The following is a 19,042-nucleotide window of genomic DNA, read 5'->3' on the forward strand; positions in this document are numbered from 1 at the left end:
CGTCCCATGGGCATCCAAAGTTTCAATGTTTACATTTTCTAAGAAACTATTTTTTTAATTTTAGATATTGGACGCGCCCCACGTTTTTGTTTTAAATCTTACAAGTATTTATTTTCTCCACATATTTATAAAATATTTTATACGTTTAGTGCGTTTAAAGTTTTTTATTTATAAATTAATGTAATAATGTAAAATACTATCTGTATTGTTTTTATACATTGTTATCTTTTTTTATATTATTTTGTTTAGCTATTTTTCAATCAACTGATTTCTTACATAGAATACTAAAGTTTATATTTTTAAAAGCTTTTTTTTAGTTTAGCCCTTAGTTTATATTCCATTAAAGGTAGCTTGTTTTAAATAATCCACAATTTAAATAATCTTTAACTGAATAATTACTATACTAAAAGCACTTAACGGTGTTAACTAGGGATGGTCAAGTCTCGAAATTTCGGGAAATTTTCGGGAAATTTTAAATCTCGTTACACGAGACGAGATTTCTTTTTGGCCGAGATTTTTATCGAGACGAGAAAAAAAAAAAAAAATTAAAAACGCCTGCAGAAAGTCAATGCAATACCCGCAATACAAGAGCGTGTTGTAGTTGTAAATATTACTTTATTATTTTCATAATATTACTTTAATAACATTTGAGAAGTTTTGTTAAGTGTAAGCAGTGTGAGGAATGTTTTATTACTATAAAAAGTCAAAACAAGTAACTATTTTATAAAAATTAATATTGTTTTTATTTTATGATTTATTTTATTTTAGGATAAGTTGAACTCTATCCTAACTGATATCACTATGTTTCCTAATCGTAGGCATTTTTAATAAGTTAGGCGTGATTAATAAAAAAATGTTATGCTGATGTTTTTTAATAAAAGATTGTAAATATTCTTGCCTATTATCATTATTTTTGTATTTAAACAGTCATCTAACAATGTTACAAAATCAGGTAAAAATTTTGAACGTGCATTTCCCGTTGCGTATGAGAAGGGAAATCCTGTCTCGATCTCGTCTCGAAATTTTATGAGAAATAAAAAATCTCGTCTCGTCTCGTCTCGAACTAAAAATCCAATCTCGTCCATCCCTAGTGTTAACGCAATAAAAGTATTTGAATATTTAACACTTTTTAAGTAGTTTAGACTGCACTTTTTAGTTTATCTTTCATACAGATTGCATAGAGCACAGACTCTTAAACAAATCATTACCTGCCTGGTTTTCAGTGTTTGTTCTTTTTGAGCTATTTAGTGAGTTTAGTGTAGTTATAATAAGTTCATTTATTCTCAGTGTTGTACTTGATGCAGTATTTTTCTTTAGATTACTTTATTCCAAATTGTTTGTGAAACACATCTTAACTTATTTTATTTTAGGGTTGAATCATTTTCTGGACATTTAGATCATTATAGACAGCAGAGTTATGAAATCATCTAATTTAAAGGTTGTTCAAAAACAAATAGGCTGCTATCTTTTCAACACATCTGTACATTATTGTTTCTAAAACGTTTTATTTTTTCCATTTTGTTGTTTCTAAGAATCAAAATTTTCATTTGGATAATTTATTTACTTTCTCAATATAGTGTTTATTTTTTTTAAGTGTCCTTGTTTTGGCCAACAGGTGTTTGTACAACTCAATGAGCTGATTGGCTACGGAGAGGAGCTCGGAGAGTGGAAGGAGACAGCTCGGTGGATCAAATATGAGGAGAACTTGGAAGAGGGAGCGGAGAGGTGGGGGAAACCTCATGTCGCTACTCTCAGCTTCCACAGCCTTCTCAATCTGCGACGTTGTCTTGAGACAGGTATGAGTAGCAATTGTGTGCAATTTGTATACTCGTAGTAAGATACTGGGTTTCTTAACTCATCTTGTTTACATGTAAAGAGCTTGCATTTTAATAAATACAGTACAGTACTCAGTGTTGATAGTTTTCTTCCTGAAAGAAAACTTAACTCTCTTTTCCTACAGGTGTACTCCTACTAGACCTAGAAGAGAAGGACCTACCAGGCATCTCATACCGGATTGTCGAGCAGATGGTCGTAGAAGAGCTAATCTCACCAGAAGACAAACCAGCGGTTATGCGAGCGTTGTTGTTGCGTTACCGCTTCGTTGATGCTCACGAGCGATTCCGCTTCAGTGTGCGACGTAACACTTCCAGCTACACCAGCTTGCAGGTTAGTTGTTTTGTCAAACAATATGATCGGGAAAATGTGTTATAATATTATCAACCATGCAATGTTGATGGTTTTCATCTGTATTTATGATTTACTTGTATTGTCAGCTGAGAGTAGACTATTGATTGTACATTTTGTGGGATGCACAAAAACACATTTTTATTAAATTTAAAAATCTTTAAAACCAACCAAACCTCTCAGTTTCATGGGGAAATATTTAGATGTATAATTTTATCAAAATGTAGAGATTAGTTTACTGCATAATGTTGTTAAATGATTATAGGTAAAGCAATGGAAAAATTATACTTACTCTGTGTGGTTTTCAACGGTTTAACCTAACAGTTTAACATGGGGGTAAGCCAGAAAATGCATAAACATGTGTACAATTCCATATTTGTTCAGCCATAAACTAAACATATAATTCTGTATCTGTTTTTAATTATTGAATTTTTTTACGAACATCATTACTTTGTGCATTGACATCAATAAAGTAGTCAATGTTAGATAGTAGTCTTTGTTAGATGTTATTACAGTACTAATGCGAGTACTAATTTTAGTACTGTAATAACATCTAACAAAGACTACTATCTAACATTGACTACTTTATTGAAGTCAATGCACAAAGTAATGATGTTCGTAAAAAAAATTCAATAATTAAAAACAGATACAGAATTATATGTTTAGTTTATGGCTGAACAAATATGAAATTGTACACATGTTTATGCATTTTCTGGCTTCATAGACCTCTATAATGTAATTAAGAAACATTTTGTAAGTTTAATATAAGACTGTTTTGTAACCTTTCACACAACAGAGACACCGAGCTTCTCGAGGCACTTTGTATGAAAGTTTTCTACCAGATGACTTGATGTACATGGACAATATCAGTGAAGAGGTTTGTGATTAAGCTTGTTTGTGGTTGGGTGCAACAACCAACTGCCTTTAACAGTTTTGCCTCAAGGTTGGAGACTTTGCAGCTTTAACAGGTCGCCTGTAACACACGGTCAACAGCAATGTTCCAATAACATCACATCACCATTGCATTATTAATTATATCATAAGCTCTGGAACTACTAACTCATATCTGACGGTACATGTAATTTTTTGTCCTGTTTGTGAAGTGTTGCTTCCATTAACTTATTGGTTTTCAACCGGCCCTATACAATACATCCTGATCATCATTCTTAAGAAAGTGGTCCTAATCTTTTATTACTTTTATAAAAAATATTATATACTAATTGCAAAAACAAGCTCTCATTTTTTGTAAACAAACTGAAGTTTTTAGTTAGCTCAGTGACCTAGTTCGTTAAAAACTTGAACTTAAGAGCATTAGACCCAAAGTTAATTGTATTTATCATAAATCTTACAGTCCAATGACTAGACGTGTTCATTGGAAGATGACGTTGTTGCTATGAATAATTAATCTTAGATGACAATCTACTGAAAATTTACTGCGTTTTCTTTCAATGTTCAAATTTCTTTAGACTTTTCCGCAAATAATACTTCTTTGTTTGAAATTCAGAGTGTTATTAAGATTCGTTCTTAAGAAACAATTTGAAATTTGTTATAAGTCCAGAGGGCTGTCAGTTTCTTTTCAATTATTTTACGTGCGACTTAGCCCTGCTTTTCTTTTCCCACTTGGTCCATATTTCCTTAGGGGATTGTCATGTTGTTCTTTTTCAGGAAACGTGCAGAGATTATAACTTCCCTGATATTGTAACGCAGCACATTTAACACTGGTTTCGCTGTTGTGATACGTTTTGTTGTGTTTTGTGGTTTTGCCAGTCCTTGGAGGAGGAGAAGGAACGTCGGGCCATTTATCAACACGCTGTTCAACACTAATCATGCAGACTCATGTAATTCCCCACGTCATCTGTGTGCTTAACCCATTTTCTGGCTGGATTTATACGCTTTTTATTTTATTGATTTTTACTTTTTGTCCTATAGTTGATTTGTATATATTATTATTATTTTCTTTTTACTTGTATATCACATGGATATAATGCATTATAGCTAATCAAGTTTTATTTATTATCCAAGATCTCTATTGTCAGGGCTCTTGTAGTACAGTTATTGTGAAATTATCTTCTGAAAGTGCAAATAGATTTTGGCACTCGGTCATTTTGCTGGCATAGTGTGGTTAGGTTTATATCTGACTTTATTTTTTTATTTGCAATGATGTTATGTGCAAGTGATTTTTTGACTGTAACTGTGTGTGTATGTTCTTTGTCACCTTTTTGGTCCCAGCATTTTGGTAATTTTTAATTCATATTTACTGTTTAGTTGAATGAAGTAGGCTATCAATTTTTTCCCTGTTTTTTCTTCTTTTTTTTTTGCCATGACATGTAGAAGAAACTACTTATCTGGTTTTATATGTGTTATGCCTAAATGCCTAAATGTTTTTTTAACTATAAAACTGAATAATCTTATCCTATTTTATTGTATATGATTTTGTTGTCGACCAAAGATTTTTACAGACTCATTATATTTAAGGAAAATTACTCGTTTAAATTGATCAATATAGGGTGTATTTCTATTAAATACAACCCAAATAATTACAACTACCTTTAAGACACCTTTTAACAATACAACCAGCTCATATGGTGGTATCCCTGTTTTCTTCAGTCATCTATGATGTTTAGTGTTTATAATTTATTGTAAATTTGACGGTTTTTTATACACTCAAATAGAGCTTGCAAAAACGCCAAGCTGAGACTTATTCACAATAAATTCCCAATAACACTCACAATACTCATTCACTCAAATAACTATGCAACAATGCATATCAGCTGATTTAAAATTAAATTAATAATACAGGGATACCAAATTGTGTTTTTGTTTTGTCGTTAAGCAGTGTGTTATGGTACCAACTTGTAATTTGGTTTGTGTTTATAAAAAAAAACCCTGTTTAAAAAATCACCCTTTTATAATCAAGACCAAATGTTAAAAACTGCTGAATCATTGCCTCATGTTTAGTACAATTTGGTTTCATACCATGCAGTCTTTAATTTTCCAATAGGTCCATTTGAAAAAATGACATTTTTAATAGTAGGTAGAAAGAAAACTGGCACGGTTAAAAAGGAATTGGTTTGTTTCATCACTGCTATCCAAAAGTAAAACTCTAAATCACTAGTATTTTATCTATGTCCAAATGCCAAAAGTTAACATTGTTATAACTCCTACAGAACATCCAAGAAGAGGTGAAGAGTCGACCAAAGATGTCGATAGCTTCGTCTCTGGAGGTTCCTAAGATGTTGAACAACTACGCAAGTCTTCACGATGATCCTGCTAGAGCTTCGCTGGTCAACCATACAGCAGTATGTTTCTCTTCATAACCTTCATTTACCAAGCAAGTAGAATGTAAATAGCTTAGTAGCTGTGCAATTATATGCCTACTCTAAAAATGTTGCTAGTTCAATCTTGGAGAAAAGTGTAATAGTCCTGCAGCTGGCTATTCCTACTTTAGTGTGCAAACTTGTGTATACTCAATATTCTTGCATAACAATTTATTTCAGTTTAGAGTCTAGGGAGCTTAAAAAACCTGGGTGTTTCTGTTTACCTCCTACTCCCCACGTTTTCCGGCTATGATGTCATCAATATGGCGGCAATAGATTTTTAAGTGTATATTTCGCAAATTATTAGTCGGACTGGCATGAACTCTTTTTTTTTAAGATAAGTTACATGCCATCTTTCTTACATTTTACACATTGTTGTATAATTTTTTAGTAAATTTTTTTGTACTTTTGCAAAAACCCATATTTTTAAATATTTTTGTGTATAATAAGCAAAAATAATAATAAGCGAATACATTTGTCAAAATTTATTACATCCCAAAAACATTTTTGAAGCAAGAAAACGTATACTTTAGTAAATCACTCACTCAGCTGTCCATGGATTTAGTTGGGTGATGTTTTAAGGTAGAAATGAAAGAAGAAACGTACATGTCTTCTTCTGAAGATCTAACGAAGAAAGCAGCGAGAGAGAGCATCTTGAAGAGGATACCAGATGGTGCTGAAGCTGCTGCTGTGTTAGTTGGAGCCGTAGACTTCTTGAAACAACCAACAACAGCATTTGTACGACTCGCCGAGGGAACGATGATTCCGAGCATTACAGAGGTAACATCAGAGCTCCAAATTATTGAAATTATCGAATAAAATAATATGAAAAGAAAGTATTGTGTAATGGCCATCTACTATTATTTAAAGTACAAGAAAATCAATTTTATAGATGAATGTGATTCTATTAGATCAGAAGTGTGAGCAAACAAACCCCATTTGTCATTAATGTTATTCTCTGCTGTTTTAGGTGACTATTCCAGTCCGATTCATATTCGTCTTGCTTGGTCCACCAGAAGCGGATCTCGACTACCATGAGATAGGTAGATCCATCTCTACTCTCATGTCCAATTCTGTAAGTCAATGTTTTTTTAACTCATTCGCTACATATTTTTTCATATTTTTCTCGTTAGTTGGTGTTTATTAGTTAACAATTTTGTGAAGTATCGTCAAACAAAAATAACTAATCTGTGACTTCATTAGATGATGATTCTAAATTGCACGGTCATATCTCGGGATATAATTGATCAGCTAAAACTAAGAAAAAAGCCCATAAAGGTTTGGAAACGCTTTGTTTACTGAGTTACATTTGGCATAAGATTTTGCCATAATTCATAAAAGTATACTGAAATGCTACAAAGGTGTTAAAGTTTAAGTGGTTTCTTGTGGCTTTAACCTAGAAAATACAAAAAATGCATCTAGACTTGAACTTTTTTAGTTTGTAAGAATATTACTTGGCCAACAAAATAATAAACTATCTTCTGTTAAATTCCTCCATGCCTAATTTTATTTTTTTCATTCCAGGACTTTCACACTCTGGTTTACAAAGCGACAGAAAGGCGAGATCTGCTGTCAGCCATCAACGAGTTCCTAGACTTCAGCATTGTGCTGCCCCCCGGGGACTGGGACCAGCAGACACTGCTTCCATACTCGGATATCAAGGAGAAGACAGACGAGATACGAAGACGGCAGAGTAGGATACATCCACCTACCAAACAACGTAAGCTCCTCATCTCTGTATTGTGTGTTGCTATTCATACTGTGTAGCCTTAGAAACTGAGACAGTTGTGAATTGATCAATTAACTAATCCAACCTTTTTGTTTAGATAGCAGGCTTTCTTGGATAGTAAATAGTCTACTTTGGCTTGAGAAACACAAAAAAAACCTTACACTATACACAAAATTATATATAAATTCCTCTTGTTATCTTCCCAACTCTTTGACTTGTACTTACAAAACCTTCTGCGACTTTAGCTACACTCTTAACTCTTAACACTATATGCATATTTTGTTATTTCCAAACTCATAAAACAACTATTCTAGTTTTATATCTTAATCTTAGTATTTTTGTTTCCAGCTCTCACCCCTATCAGTGAGCGGAGAACCAAATACCCAGATCCACTGAAACGTACCCGTCGTCCATTTGGAGGTCTGTTCAACGACATCAAGAGACGATATCCTTGGTTTCTTTCGGACTTCAAAGATGGACTGAACCTGCAGTGTTTTGCTGCTGCGATATTCATATACTTTGCTGCTCTCTCTGCTGCCATCGCGTTTGGAGGATTGATGGGTTTGTTGCTTTAATATTGTTTATAACTGATTGGTATTATCTTATCCTATAAGTTTTGTATTTCCAAAAAAAGTCTCAATCTTGTGATTCAAATTAATCCTCAGAATGCATAGTCTAGTTGAAGTTAAATTTGTGTATCCTGTGTTTAAATAGTTTCCAAAAAAATAGCTTGTGATAAAGCAGTTGTGTATTTTATGGGTTTGTATTACAATGCAAACCCTTTAAAATGGCTAGTGGCTAAATTCAAAGTTTCTTTTTGTGTAGCTATAATGTTGATTGTTGAGTTGTTGACCATTCTAGAATTTATAGTAAAAAGATAGCAAAGAAGTTTCCTCATAATTTTCCAACTTATGACCTCCTACATTCATCAAGGGTTAACATTCTCAGTGTGGAAGATACCATTCTTGTTCAATTTGTTCTAAAGTAATTAATAGACCTACAAAATACAGTTTTAGAATTTTGTATCAAAATTTGATCTTATCTTTTAATTTGCGTTTGACCATTGATTTAGTCCACTTGTCTTTGCAAACAACACAAGTCAAATTTGATGAAAGCTCTAAAATTGCTCTCACAACATCAACATAGTTTCAAAGTGCATGGCTCTGGTTATATATTGTGGATATTCCAGCTGATAAGACCAACAACCTGATTGGTATCTCAGAGACGTTGGTCGCCACAGCCAGCTCCGGAGTGTTCTTTGCGTTGTTTGGTGGACAACCTCTGTTGATCGTTGGAACGACTGGTCCACTGCTTCTGTTTGAGGAGAGTCTTTACAGTGTAAGTTCTGCAGGACAACAGCACAGTTTAAGATGTGTTAGAACGCCCAAAAAAGTAAGGTTTAATAAATTAATATACATTTAGCCCTAACAAAGTCACTGTACGAGATTCGTGGAGAAAAATCAAATCAGCACATCTAGGAATGCTTTCCTTTTTTTGTGTACTTTACTTTTTGTACTTTAGTTATATTTACATTGTCAAAATTACCAAAAAAAACCAATGTTTGTTGAAAGGGGTTGTAAAGTATTGTTCAATGACGGTTGTAGTTCATGAATAATTCTTGTTTCATGCGGCTTTGCTTTGTGCCACACTTTACCAGAATGCATATTTTTAGAATGGATATTTAGAATGGTTTACCTGTACAGCCCTTAATTTTGGAATTATTGTGACTGTTTCAATATAATATTTTGATATTAGTTTGTTAATTAAAACCTATGCAGTGATGTGATCAAACATTTTTAATTACCTCCTGATATTTTGTAAAATGATTCATTATGTAGTGATAGATCTTTGTTTTGAAGGGACATACGCATCAAGTGTAATATTTATTTTATTGTTGCAGTTTTGCCAACAGAATGGTATAGAATACCTGATTATCCGTGTGTACATTGGTTTCTGGCTGCTGGTGATTGCTCTCATAGTCAGCTGTTTTGAAGGCAGTGTCCTCGTCAAGCTGTTCACCCGCTTTATATCCGAGATATTCGCCTCTCTAATCTCTCTCCTCTACATTGTTGAGAGCGCCATGAAGATATATGCTGTAAGTATAGTCATTAGAAATATTGGTCTCCACAAAAGTAAATGAAATTTCAATAGTGTATCAATAAAAAAAAATATTTGCTTATTATATTTGTTGAAAAATGTTGTGATGTCAAGTTACATATTAAGGTAGAGTGACTACTCATTCCGACCCCCTGGAACTGAACTCTTGTCTAAACCAAAGAAAAACTTAAAACCAACAGAAGGTAGGTAGTACAAAGATGGAATACATGTCAAAATCACAAATAATGTGTGACAATTAGTGAAAGACAGTACAATAAGTCTAAACAATAAGACTAAACAATAAGGGAATGCAGTGAAAAAATTTGTATGTATAATCAAAAGGGCTAGGGTGAATTAAGTGTCCAAAGTTTGAACCTGACGGATCCGAACGAGAGGAAGTATACTGTGATCATCTTCCATAGAGTTGTTATTTTCTTGCTTGTTAACTCGACAATTTGAAGTACAGTTTTCTTTCTTTAATTTTATGTATCAGTCATTCTGTTGAAGATTTCTTTTGATGTATTTATTTATGAGGTATCAATATTTTCCCAAGATAAGTCTTCATGTACTGTGTTATATATTTTCTGTCTTGCTTCATACTATACAGTACCAGATAACAGTAAACATGTAAAAATCGTTTATACTATTATTGGAAAACTACACTGTCTTAGTAAACAATGTATCCCCTTTTAAAATGTAAATATAATTATAGTTCTGACATTCAATAAATGAGGTTTTTATATTTTGCAGTTGTTTTTGAGGCATCCTCTGATGACCTTGTCAGAATACTGTTCAGAAGCAAACGTAACATCTTCAATGCTCAGCCATGCTGCTTGGATATCTAATTCATCAACCAACTCATCCATTGAGTAAGTAACTGGTTTGTTAACTCTGCCTTTAACACATTCACCACCAGGTGTCACAATTCCTCTCATGCAGAGGAGTGTGTTGGCTGGTAGGCAACGTTCCACTGATGTCCAAGACCCGAAAAGCTACTATTTATACCATTACTATTTATACCATTCATTCACTATTTATATCATGCATATTATATAATAATATTTTTCATATTATATTATTATTATGGTTATGTTTATGCCAATAAGAAAAGTTAAGTAGCAACTTCCCAACTCCTGAAAGAAACACATAATACCATCAAAGCAAACTTTCTTTCTTTTTTTTCTTTTATGTGTGAGGGTCATAGATCAAAATTATCTTAAGTGAGTTGTAGTTTTATTTCAGCGTGGCTCTCTTTAGTGTGATTAACATGGGAGCTCTCTCAATTGGGTATTTGATGGATGTTTAACCATATGGTTTATTTTTATTTTTACAATATGGTTGTTTATAACAGTATTTGTTTATTTTGTGTTAGGCTATATCTTATGTGTGAAATTATAAGGTTTGGCTTAAGTTGTGGCGGAAAAATCTGAACAAAATTAAACATTTATTATTTTTATTGCAGTTTGCAAATGTGAACTGTACTTTTTTAGGGTTTTTGTTAAAAAATTACTAAATTTATACTCAGTGATGCCAACATTATGGCAAAATATGTACTACTGAGCTTTACCAGCTTAATCTTTAGCCAGGATTACCAGTTGTTATGAAAACCAAAGGGTACTTTCCTGTTAAAGGGAACATTCATTATTATCGATGATTTTTTTTATATATCGATATTTTTGTTTACCGATCCATTACATATTGACAACTGAACTTGTTTAGGCTAAAATAGTCTATTATATGGGTTAAGAAATGAAACTGTTCTAAGCTAACCTAACATAACCAACCAAACTTGCTGTACTATTTAAAAATTCGTTTTGATAACAGAAAAGGCAAGTTAAACATGGAATGTTACACAGCAAGTTTGGTTAGTTATGTTAGGTTATTTTTTTAGAACAGTTTCATTTATTTTATTGTTTGTTGATACTGAACAATATTTATCGCAGTTGTCAGCTGATATGTTTCAATTTGTCAATATCGATATATCGAGAAAAAAATCATCGATAATAATGAATGTTCCCTTTAACAGGAAAGTACCAACCAAAGTTATCTGGAACAGCTAGCCAAATTATAATTTTTTAAATCGATTTAAACTAAGGATCAAACACTTAACTTTTGGATAACTAGGCGAACTCTTTAAACACTCATTCAGCAATCTTTAACCATTCAATAAACATTTGTACAGTAGAACGTCGATTATCCGAATTAATTGGGGATTGGGGGTGTTCGGATAACTGATTTTTCGGATAATCGGTCATTGACGGGAAGGGATAGCGGCCGGCGGCGATTTGCCGATTTTGCGTCAGTGACGTCTGTGGATACTGTACAATAATATAAATTTAATTAATTAACATCCAGATTTATTTTTACAATACAGTAACAAACATGTACAACAGTACTTAGAACTGGACTACAGAATCAGAATGTGTACAGAAAGAAATTTAAAAAAAGTCCAAAATAGATTTTTGCTTTAGTCCAGACACTCGTTTTTTTGCTGCTAAATCTCGCAGTCGTTTTAAAGACAGCAATTGAACAGAATCACATTCTTCTTGCTGCTCTAACCACAGCATTGCAGTCTCTAGGCAGTGAAAGGCTTCATCGTGGGATGGGCCGTTTTCATTAGGGAGGTCGATGTCATAATCCTCTTCTTCATCGTCATCGCCGTTCTCTTGGACGTGAGCTATGATTTCATCGTCCGTCATCACTTCATATCCAGGGTCATCTACATCACATTCAAGCCACTCTTGAATATTGTCTTGATCGCAATCTTCAAATTCTGGAGATTGGTTTATAAGGCCAACCAGTTCTGACACAAATTGGGTCGGGGGCTCTTCAGGTGTAGGAGCAGCCTCAGTTGGGCAAAGCTTATTCCAAGCTTTCTTAAGTGTGGTCTCCTTGACGCAGTCCCAAGCTTCTGCAGCCATATAAACAGCATCCTTCATGTTTATTGCTTTATAGAGCTGAAGAATGGGTTTGTCTTCTTCTTGCCCAAGCAGAACCATCCGTAACAATGCTTTTCTGTAATAACGTTTAAAGCTCTCAATTACCCCTTGGTCCATCGGTTGGAGAACTGAGGTTACATTTGGAGGCAAAAAAACCACCTTGAACTTGCCATCTTCTCTGTCGAGGTCCATCGAGGAAGGATGACTTGGAGCATTATCGATGATTAGCAAAACATTTCCAGAGCTCCCAGTTGCGATGTGTTGCTTTTTAACTTCCGGTATAAATACGGTATCATACCATTCGACAAAAATGCTTGTGTCCATCCACGAGTTCTTTGGGCTTTTGTGCTTTTTTTTGCTTCAGTGTCAGCAGACAGCTTTTCCCCTTGAATATCCAACTCCCTAATACCATGCCTAGATTTAAAACGTTTCAACCAGCCGGTTGATGCCTTAAAGTCAGCGTTACCACCAAGTTTCGCATTCATTTCTAGGGCTTTTTCACAAAGCAAAGGGCCACTTATTGGTTGTCCTTGTCCACGCACCTGCATAAACCAAGTGTACACTGCGGTGTCCAAGTCTTGGTTTTCCGCCATTTTCATGGTTTTTCTATGTAGGCTCCCATCTTCACTGTCGAGTACACACGCAAATTTTGTGATGGATTCACTTTTCTTTTTAATGTCAGATATTGTCGCATTTCCAACTCCATATTCCCGAGCTAAATTCGATCCACTAGCACCTTTTTTTAACTGCTCCAATATCTTAAGTTTATCAGAAACACTAAGCACTACACGTTTACGTTTGGACGACATAGTCAGTGTAGAATGAAACAGTACAATAGAAACCCGTACGAACTGTCGCTGTCGAATGCTCACAGGCGACTGAGACTTGAGACGGATACTGAGTCAGTGGCAGTAGGAGTGGCGCGCGCGGCCATAGTGCACGACAATTTCGTCACGTAGGCCCGCCCCGCCTCCCACCCTGCCTCCCGCCTAGCAGCTGTGCGGTGGCGTAGCGCTACGGCCAGTCGTGATTGGCGCGCGATTTTATTGATTTTTGCTTCTGTCTTCCTTTCGGTTAACCGACGTTTCGGATGATCGAGCTTCGGATAATCGACGTTCTACTGTATACAGCTTTGTGTCTACTATATCATATTTGTTATTAAAAAGGTTTAAATACCTGCTATTAAGCAATCCATTTAATTGCAGTTGCCGAGATTTTATTGACGCAACTGCAATTAAATGGATTGCTTAATAGCAGGTATTTAAACCTTTTTAATATTATTTGGCAATCCGGAGGCTACATCCACAATGAATATTTGTTATGTTGCAGAGTAGTAACACGACCTGTACCTGCGACGACCAATCAACCTAACACAGCTCTGTTCTGCACCGTGCTGGCACTGGGTACATTCTTCATTGCCTACTACTTGCGCCATTTTCGCAACAGCAAGTTCTTGGGACGAAGTGTAAGTGTGACATTTTGAAGCTTTGTACACAGGGTTTTCAGCATGAGTGTATCAAACTATTCACAATTGGATTCAGTATAGTTTTAAATGACAACAACAAACAGGATTTCTATTGTCGAGGAATGCTAGGCATGTAAATGGTTCAATTTTTGTGAGTGTTTACATTTCTCCGCCGAGGTGTGGGTGGCTCAGTTGGGTCTTAAATGATTTTCTTAACTCTGGTGTTAGATTTGTATTGTAATTAAATTGTCTACAATAGTTGATCCTTTTTGATTTTAATAATTTTCTAAATGTGAATTTTCCTATAGTTACCTGACAAAGCGGGCTTCCATGCACTGATTATATAGTACAGAAAGTTGCTAATTGCTGCATTTACTTACTTTTGCCGCATTTCTTTTTTTGTTGCACTCCAACCAAACAACACAAAACAGCGTGCTTTTATTAGGCACGTAATCTATGTACAATTGAAAATAAGTAGGCAACACTTAAAGATACTACGACTATACAGCTGTTGCAGTGTTTCCAATTTTGTTCAGCGCTTGGATTTCAACCTAACCTAAAACAAGTTGTTTAGTGTTTGAATGAAAGACTAATTATTGATATGCTCTTTAATAACTGTAGGAAAAATATAACGTGTAACACGAGTGCAAATTGCCTTTGCACACTAGTTACACAAATAACTATTTCATTGTACTAATTATTAAGTTTTATTTACAAAAAAAAACCAATTTAAAATAAAAGCAAAGTTTTCCATTTTAAAACAGCTCTACTTAGTTCTGCATAATAGCTAAACTACTATTTGAATCCAATCTTATAGAGACTCAGAGTCATAGATTTACTATAGTCTTCTACCCAAGTGTTAGTACAACTTATTTGTTTCTGATTGGTGTTTATTAGGCGAGGCGGGCGTTGGGAGACTTTGGTGTTCCAATCGCCATTGTGCTGATGGTGCTGCTGGACTACGTAGAGCCCGGGGTGTACACAGAGAAGCTGAAGGTACCCGAGGGTCTGAGCCCCAGCAACCCCTCAGTGCGGGGGTGGCTCATATCTCCCCTGGGACTGCTGGCCCCCGTACCACTGTGGGTGGCGGGGGTGGCTGTAGTACCTGCCATGCTGGTCTATATACTGCTCTTCATGGAGACGCACATCAGCGAGTATGTAATAATGGATAAAATTGTCTATGTTGATTAAGGGTGTTTCAGTATAGTTACTGTTTTATACATCAACTCTCATCGTAAAACTAGAACCACAAAACACACAAAATAATGTGTGATAAAAAGACCTTTTGGTAGTAAAAACAGTTAAACTTACTATACAAAATTTAATAATTAAACCCCAAAATTGTATTTTTTTAATCCTCTTTCAATGCTACTTAAGGCAAAATATACTGCTACCAAGTGAATCAAAATTCAATCAACCCTCTAGTTAATAAATTTTGAGGCATATATTTGATAATCAATTTACTATATTGCATAACAAATGTATAAAATCTGGATACTTTTCAGAAAGAATGTATTTCTATTTGCATAATTTAACAATGGCTAGCTGTGCAAAAATAACTCGTCTTGACAGAAAGATTTTCCTTTAGTATACTGTACTGTAGCATGATACTCAAATAGGCAAATCCAACCCAGTGCTGACTAACATAGTTTTATAAATACCCCCTCATAGTAAATATTTTACTTGAAACTCACTAAAGCTAGATTCCAATCTTTCCATCCAGGTTGATCATAGACAAGAAGGAGCGAAAGTTGAAGAAAGGTTGTGGATTCCACTTAGATATAGTGCTGGTGTGTATAGCCAACGTTGGGTGTGGACTGATGGGAGCACCTTACATGTGTGTGGCAACTGTGCGCAGTGTGGCACACGTGTCTGCTGTGACCGTCATGTCTCGGACACACGCGCCCGGAGACAAACCTCACATTATTGAGGTCAAAGGTGAGCTACTAGATGTGCTGTTTGTTCAATAGTTTTTTTTTTTTTTTTTTTTTTTTTTGGTGGGGGGAGGGATAGTAAAGTTTATTATTTAGTAAAATAATAGCCATGTGCACCCAAAAACACATACACAAAAAAGGTTACTTAGCGGACGGTTATTCAATCCTGTAAAGATAGTACTTTAATTAACAGCTGTGTCTAAGGAATATGTCAGCCTTAGTCACTAACAAGACTACAAGATCGCGCCACTCATCCTACACTCATCTCCATTCATACTTGGCTTAAATACCTACTTTGTATGGTCACCATTTAATAAGAAAGTATTAAAGCATTACATAGTAATTAGTCCGGAGTGGACACAGTGATTCTGAGTGGTGTCCAGGTTTCAAAGTAGTGAAGATTGAAATCAGGAGTTTTGAATGCTTGCTTGAACCGAAACTAAAACTTAAAATCAAATCCCAAATTTTAAAAACCAAACTCAAAATCTTTTAGACTCGCTTAGTTATGGTCACAAAAAAAAGTACAGTTAATGATAAAATATTTGGTGTGCAATCAAAACTAAAAGAAAATTGTCTCCTGACCTTGACGTAATTACATTATATGAATAATACAAATACACTTTGAACTTAAATTAACTTTTAACTGAATTTGAATAAAATAAATGTTTTAATTTGACAAATTGTCTATGATTTGTGAGGAATAAAATAACAAACAAGTTTAAGCTATTTCCCTTTAAGGACATTAATGGATTCCGTTCAATATTTTGAGAGAGGAAAGTAAATAAATATTTTTTATCTACAACGAAGATAGACGACCGATGACAGAAGGCTTGTGACCTTGGCAGGATACTAGTGTATTTTCTGTTTAAAAAAAAATTATAACACCAAAAATTCAGCATTTTTATTTTTTGTTTCAACCCTTCAACAAACTCCGGATCACCTAAGGACTTGACGGTATTGTACATCTCCCCCATTGATCATCTATGTGTGTTTCAGAACAGAGATTGTCAGCGTTGGCAGTGAGTATTCTCGTGGGGGTCTCGGTATTGTTCTCACCCTTACTTCGCCTTGTACCCATGGCTGCACTGTTTGGAGTGTTTCTCTATATGGGTATCTCCTCCATTGATGGTATCCAATTCTTTGAGAGGCTTATTCTGTTTTTCATGCCAGTCAAGCACCACCCTCAAGTTGAATACGTTCGCAGAGTAAGTAATGAATGTAGACATAGTAACAGAAAACTCAAATTTATAAATTAGGGCCTATCATATAAATGTGTAGTGTTAAAAGACCAGCTTGCTTGCTAATGTTACAATATCAAATACTGGCCAGGGCTGATGTTTTACGACTGTCTTCTACAGACTCTTGCTGTTTTTGGACCTACTATACCTGAATGTGAGACCTAGTTATTATTTTTTTTTTTTATTAGGCTTGAAGAACTCAAAGAAAGTTCTCCAAGTTAACTCTAAAATTAGAACCTTACTGAGAATATCACAGCTCTTTGATTACAGTAGAATTGCTCACATCTGACTTCAACACACACATCTGATAATCAATTCTTTGTGACATCCAACCCACCGAAAATCTTTTGCACTTTCACTTGCCTTTCAGCTTTGAAATATCAATTCAGGTCACTAGATTGTCTGTGTCTCAATTCAAATATCAATTAGTGTATGAACCAAATATGTTTTGAAAGTAAATAATGTATTTGCTTCAGTGTTTGTGTTTACGGTTTTGTCCCTCACTTGACATGAAAGCTGTAATAGTGATGAGGTTTTGTACTGTAAAAAATAAAAATAAGCGTTAAAATTTATACTGAAATGCTGCAATATTTTTAGTAGGGATGGAAGAGACTGGATTTTAAGTTTGAGCCAAGTATTTATTTAATTAATTATTTATTTATTTTACATATTTAATGTAAAACCATAACATGCAGACCACAACTAACTTTATCACAACAAAAACAGTCTATAAGAGATAACAGAAAATTGTAGTAGCTTGTACGATGGAACGTCGGCACGTTCGATATTTCAGATCTCAGTGATAATTATATCACAAAAGCAGGAGTGTAGTATATGAGCTTCGCTCACTCCACTCGATAAACAGCAAGACCTATTATATCCGGTATAGACGGGACCAGACCGATAACTGATAAACAAATTACCAGATAAACCAATTTTACCGATTTTTAAAATGTTCATAGTTAAAAAACCCCTTCAGGAACTCTGCAATACCCGCAATAGAAGAGTGTCCGTCCATGTTGCGTTTCCTTTGCAAAGGCGTTGAAACAATTTTTTATGTAATCTCGTCTCAAAAAAGTCTTGGAGGAAAGTTAATCTTGCTCGAACTATCGAGATTTTTTTTATTTAATCTAAAAAATTCGAGACCCGTACATCCCTAGTTTTTAGTTACCTCTTCGTCTTCACTGTCAAACATAGCATCCCTCTTATGAATAGAATTGCTTGTTTCTCAGGTCCAGACCATGAAGATGCACCTGTTCACGTTGATTCAGCTGGCTTGTCTTGCGGGACTTTGGGTTATCAAGTCTTCACCTCTCTCCCTCGCGTTTCCGTTCTTCATCATCCTCATAGTCCCATTAAGAGCTCAATTCAGATATCTCTTCACTGAACAAGAGTTGAAAGCCGTAAGTATCTATCTATCTAATTTAATCTTTTGTTAAAATAAGGTTGTTTTAGTTGTGTTTCTAGTTACTAATATTTGTGGTGTTAAGGCGGGGACACACTTGTCATACACTCTTCCGATCCTACTACGATCCGATTTGCGGGATTCCAGAAGGATCGGTGCGGGATCGGAGGGGGTGAACACACATGTCATACACGCTTCCGACCCATGCCCGATTTCCTCCACCGGTCGATCAACACTTGCCAGTCTGATTTGTAAACTACGTGCAGCAGAAGGTGGTAAACATGTTCAAAAACTTTGGACTTCGGGATTCAGCCATGATGGCGGTTTGTCTAGATGAAGAGGAAGAAAGTCAGACATCTCTGAAGGGCAGTGGGAAACGAAGAATTTGCGTTCATTCTGTATGGAAAGAAAGTTAGGTGGTTTACCTAAGTGTCCATCTTATATATTAAGCACATTGGGTTTTCTCTCTCGAGTTCGTTTGGCTCTTCTACCCGTCCGATTTTCATGATCGAGGTCTCAAATTGAAGGTATGCACGCACAGATTTCACGTCAAGCATCGGCATATATTTATTTTAAACCATTATTCTTAAATCTTAAGAATAAAGGTGATTTTTAAGAAACAACCCATCCTGCATCCGACAAACAAATAGACTGCAGTGTCGGTGCGTGATCGGATTCAAAATCGGAGTAGGATCGGAGTATGACGTGACGCGTGTCGGAGAGGTGTAAACAAC

General features: G+C 35.1%; 1 protein-coding gene across 3 annotated transcripts in view; it reads left to right on the forward strand.

Annotated features, from left to right (window-relative positions):
- LOC128996028 (band 3 anion transport protein) overlaps positions 1–19,042 on the forward strand; it is a 75,544-nt gene that overhangs the window by 51,940 nt on the left and 4,562 nt on the right. For 2 of the 3 annotated variants that reach the window (XM_054421146.1, XM_054421148.1), the window contains 16 exons: positions 1,616–1,796; positions 1,961–2,166; positions 2,981–3,061; positions 5,352–5,483; positions 6,084–6,281; positions 6,472–6,576; positions 7,026–7,221; positions 7,579–7,791; positions 8,420–8,568; positions 9,131–9,325; positions 10,078–10,196; positions 13,596–13,731; positions 14,629–14,885; positions 15,455–15,669; positions 16,662–16,870; positions 18,136–18,306. In XM_054421146.1, coding sequence (XP_054277121.1) covers positions 1,616–1,796; positions 1,961–2,166; positions 2,981–3,061; positions 5,352–5,483; positions 6,084–6,281; positions 6,472–6,576; positions 7,026–7,221; positions 7,579–7,791; positions 8,420–8,568; positions 9,131–9,325; positions 10,078–10,196; positions 13,596–13,731; positions 14,629–14,885; positions 15,455–15,669; positions 16,662–16,870; positions 18,136–18,306 — 2,763 coding nt within the window. The remainder of the gene's footprint in view (positions 1–1,615; positions 1,797–1,960; positions 2,167–2,980; positions 3,062–5,351; positions 5,484–6,083; positions 6,282–6,471; positions 6,577–7,025; positions 7,222–7,578; positions 7,792–8,419; positions 8,569–9,130; positions 9,326–10,077; positions 10,197–13,595; positions 13,732–14,628; positions 14,886–15,454; positions 15,670–16,661; positions 16,871–18,135; positions 18,307–19,042) is intronic. The other variant, XM_054421147.1, reaches the window with a different exon arrangement.

Source organism: Macrosteles quadrilineatus, unplaced genomic scaffold (assembly GCF_028750875.1).
Source record: "Macrosteles quadrilineatus isolate MER2022 unplaced genomic scaffold, UCM_ALF_1.0 Scaffold_5__1_contigs__length_97177068, whole genome shotgun sequence".
Taxonomy (NCBI): domain Eukaryota; kingdom Metazoa; phylum Arthropoda; class Insecta; order Hemiptera; family Cicadellidae; genus Macrosteles; species Macrosteles quadrilineatus.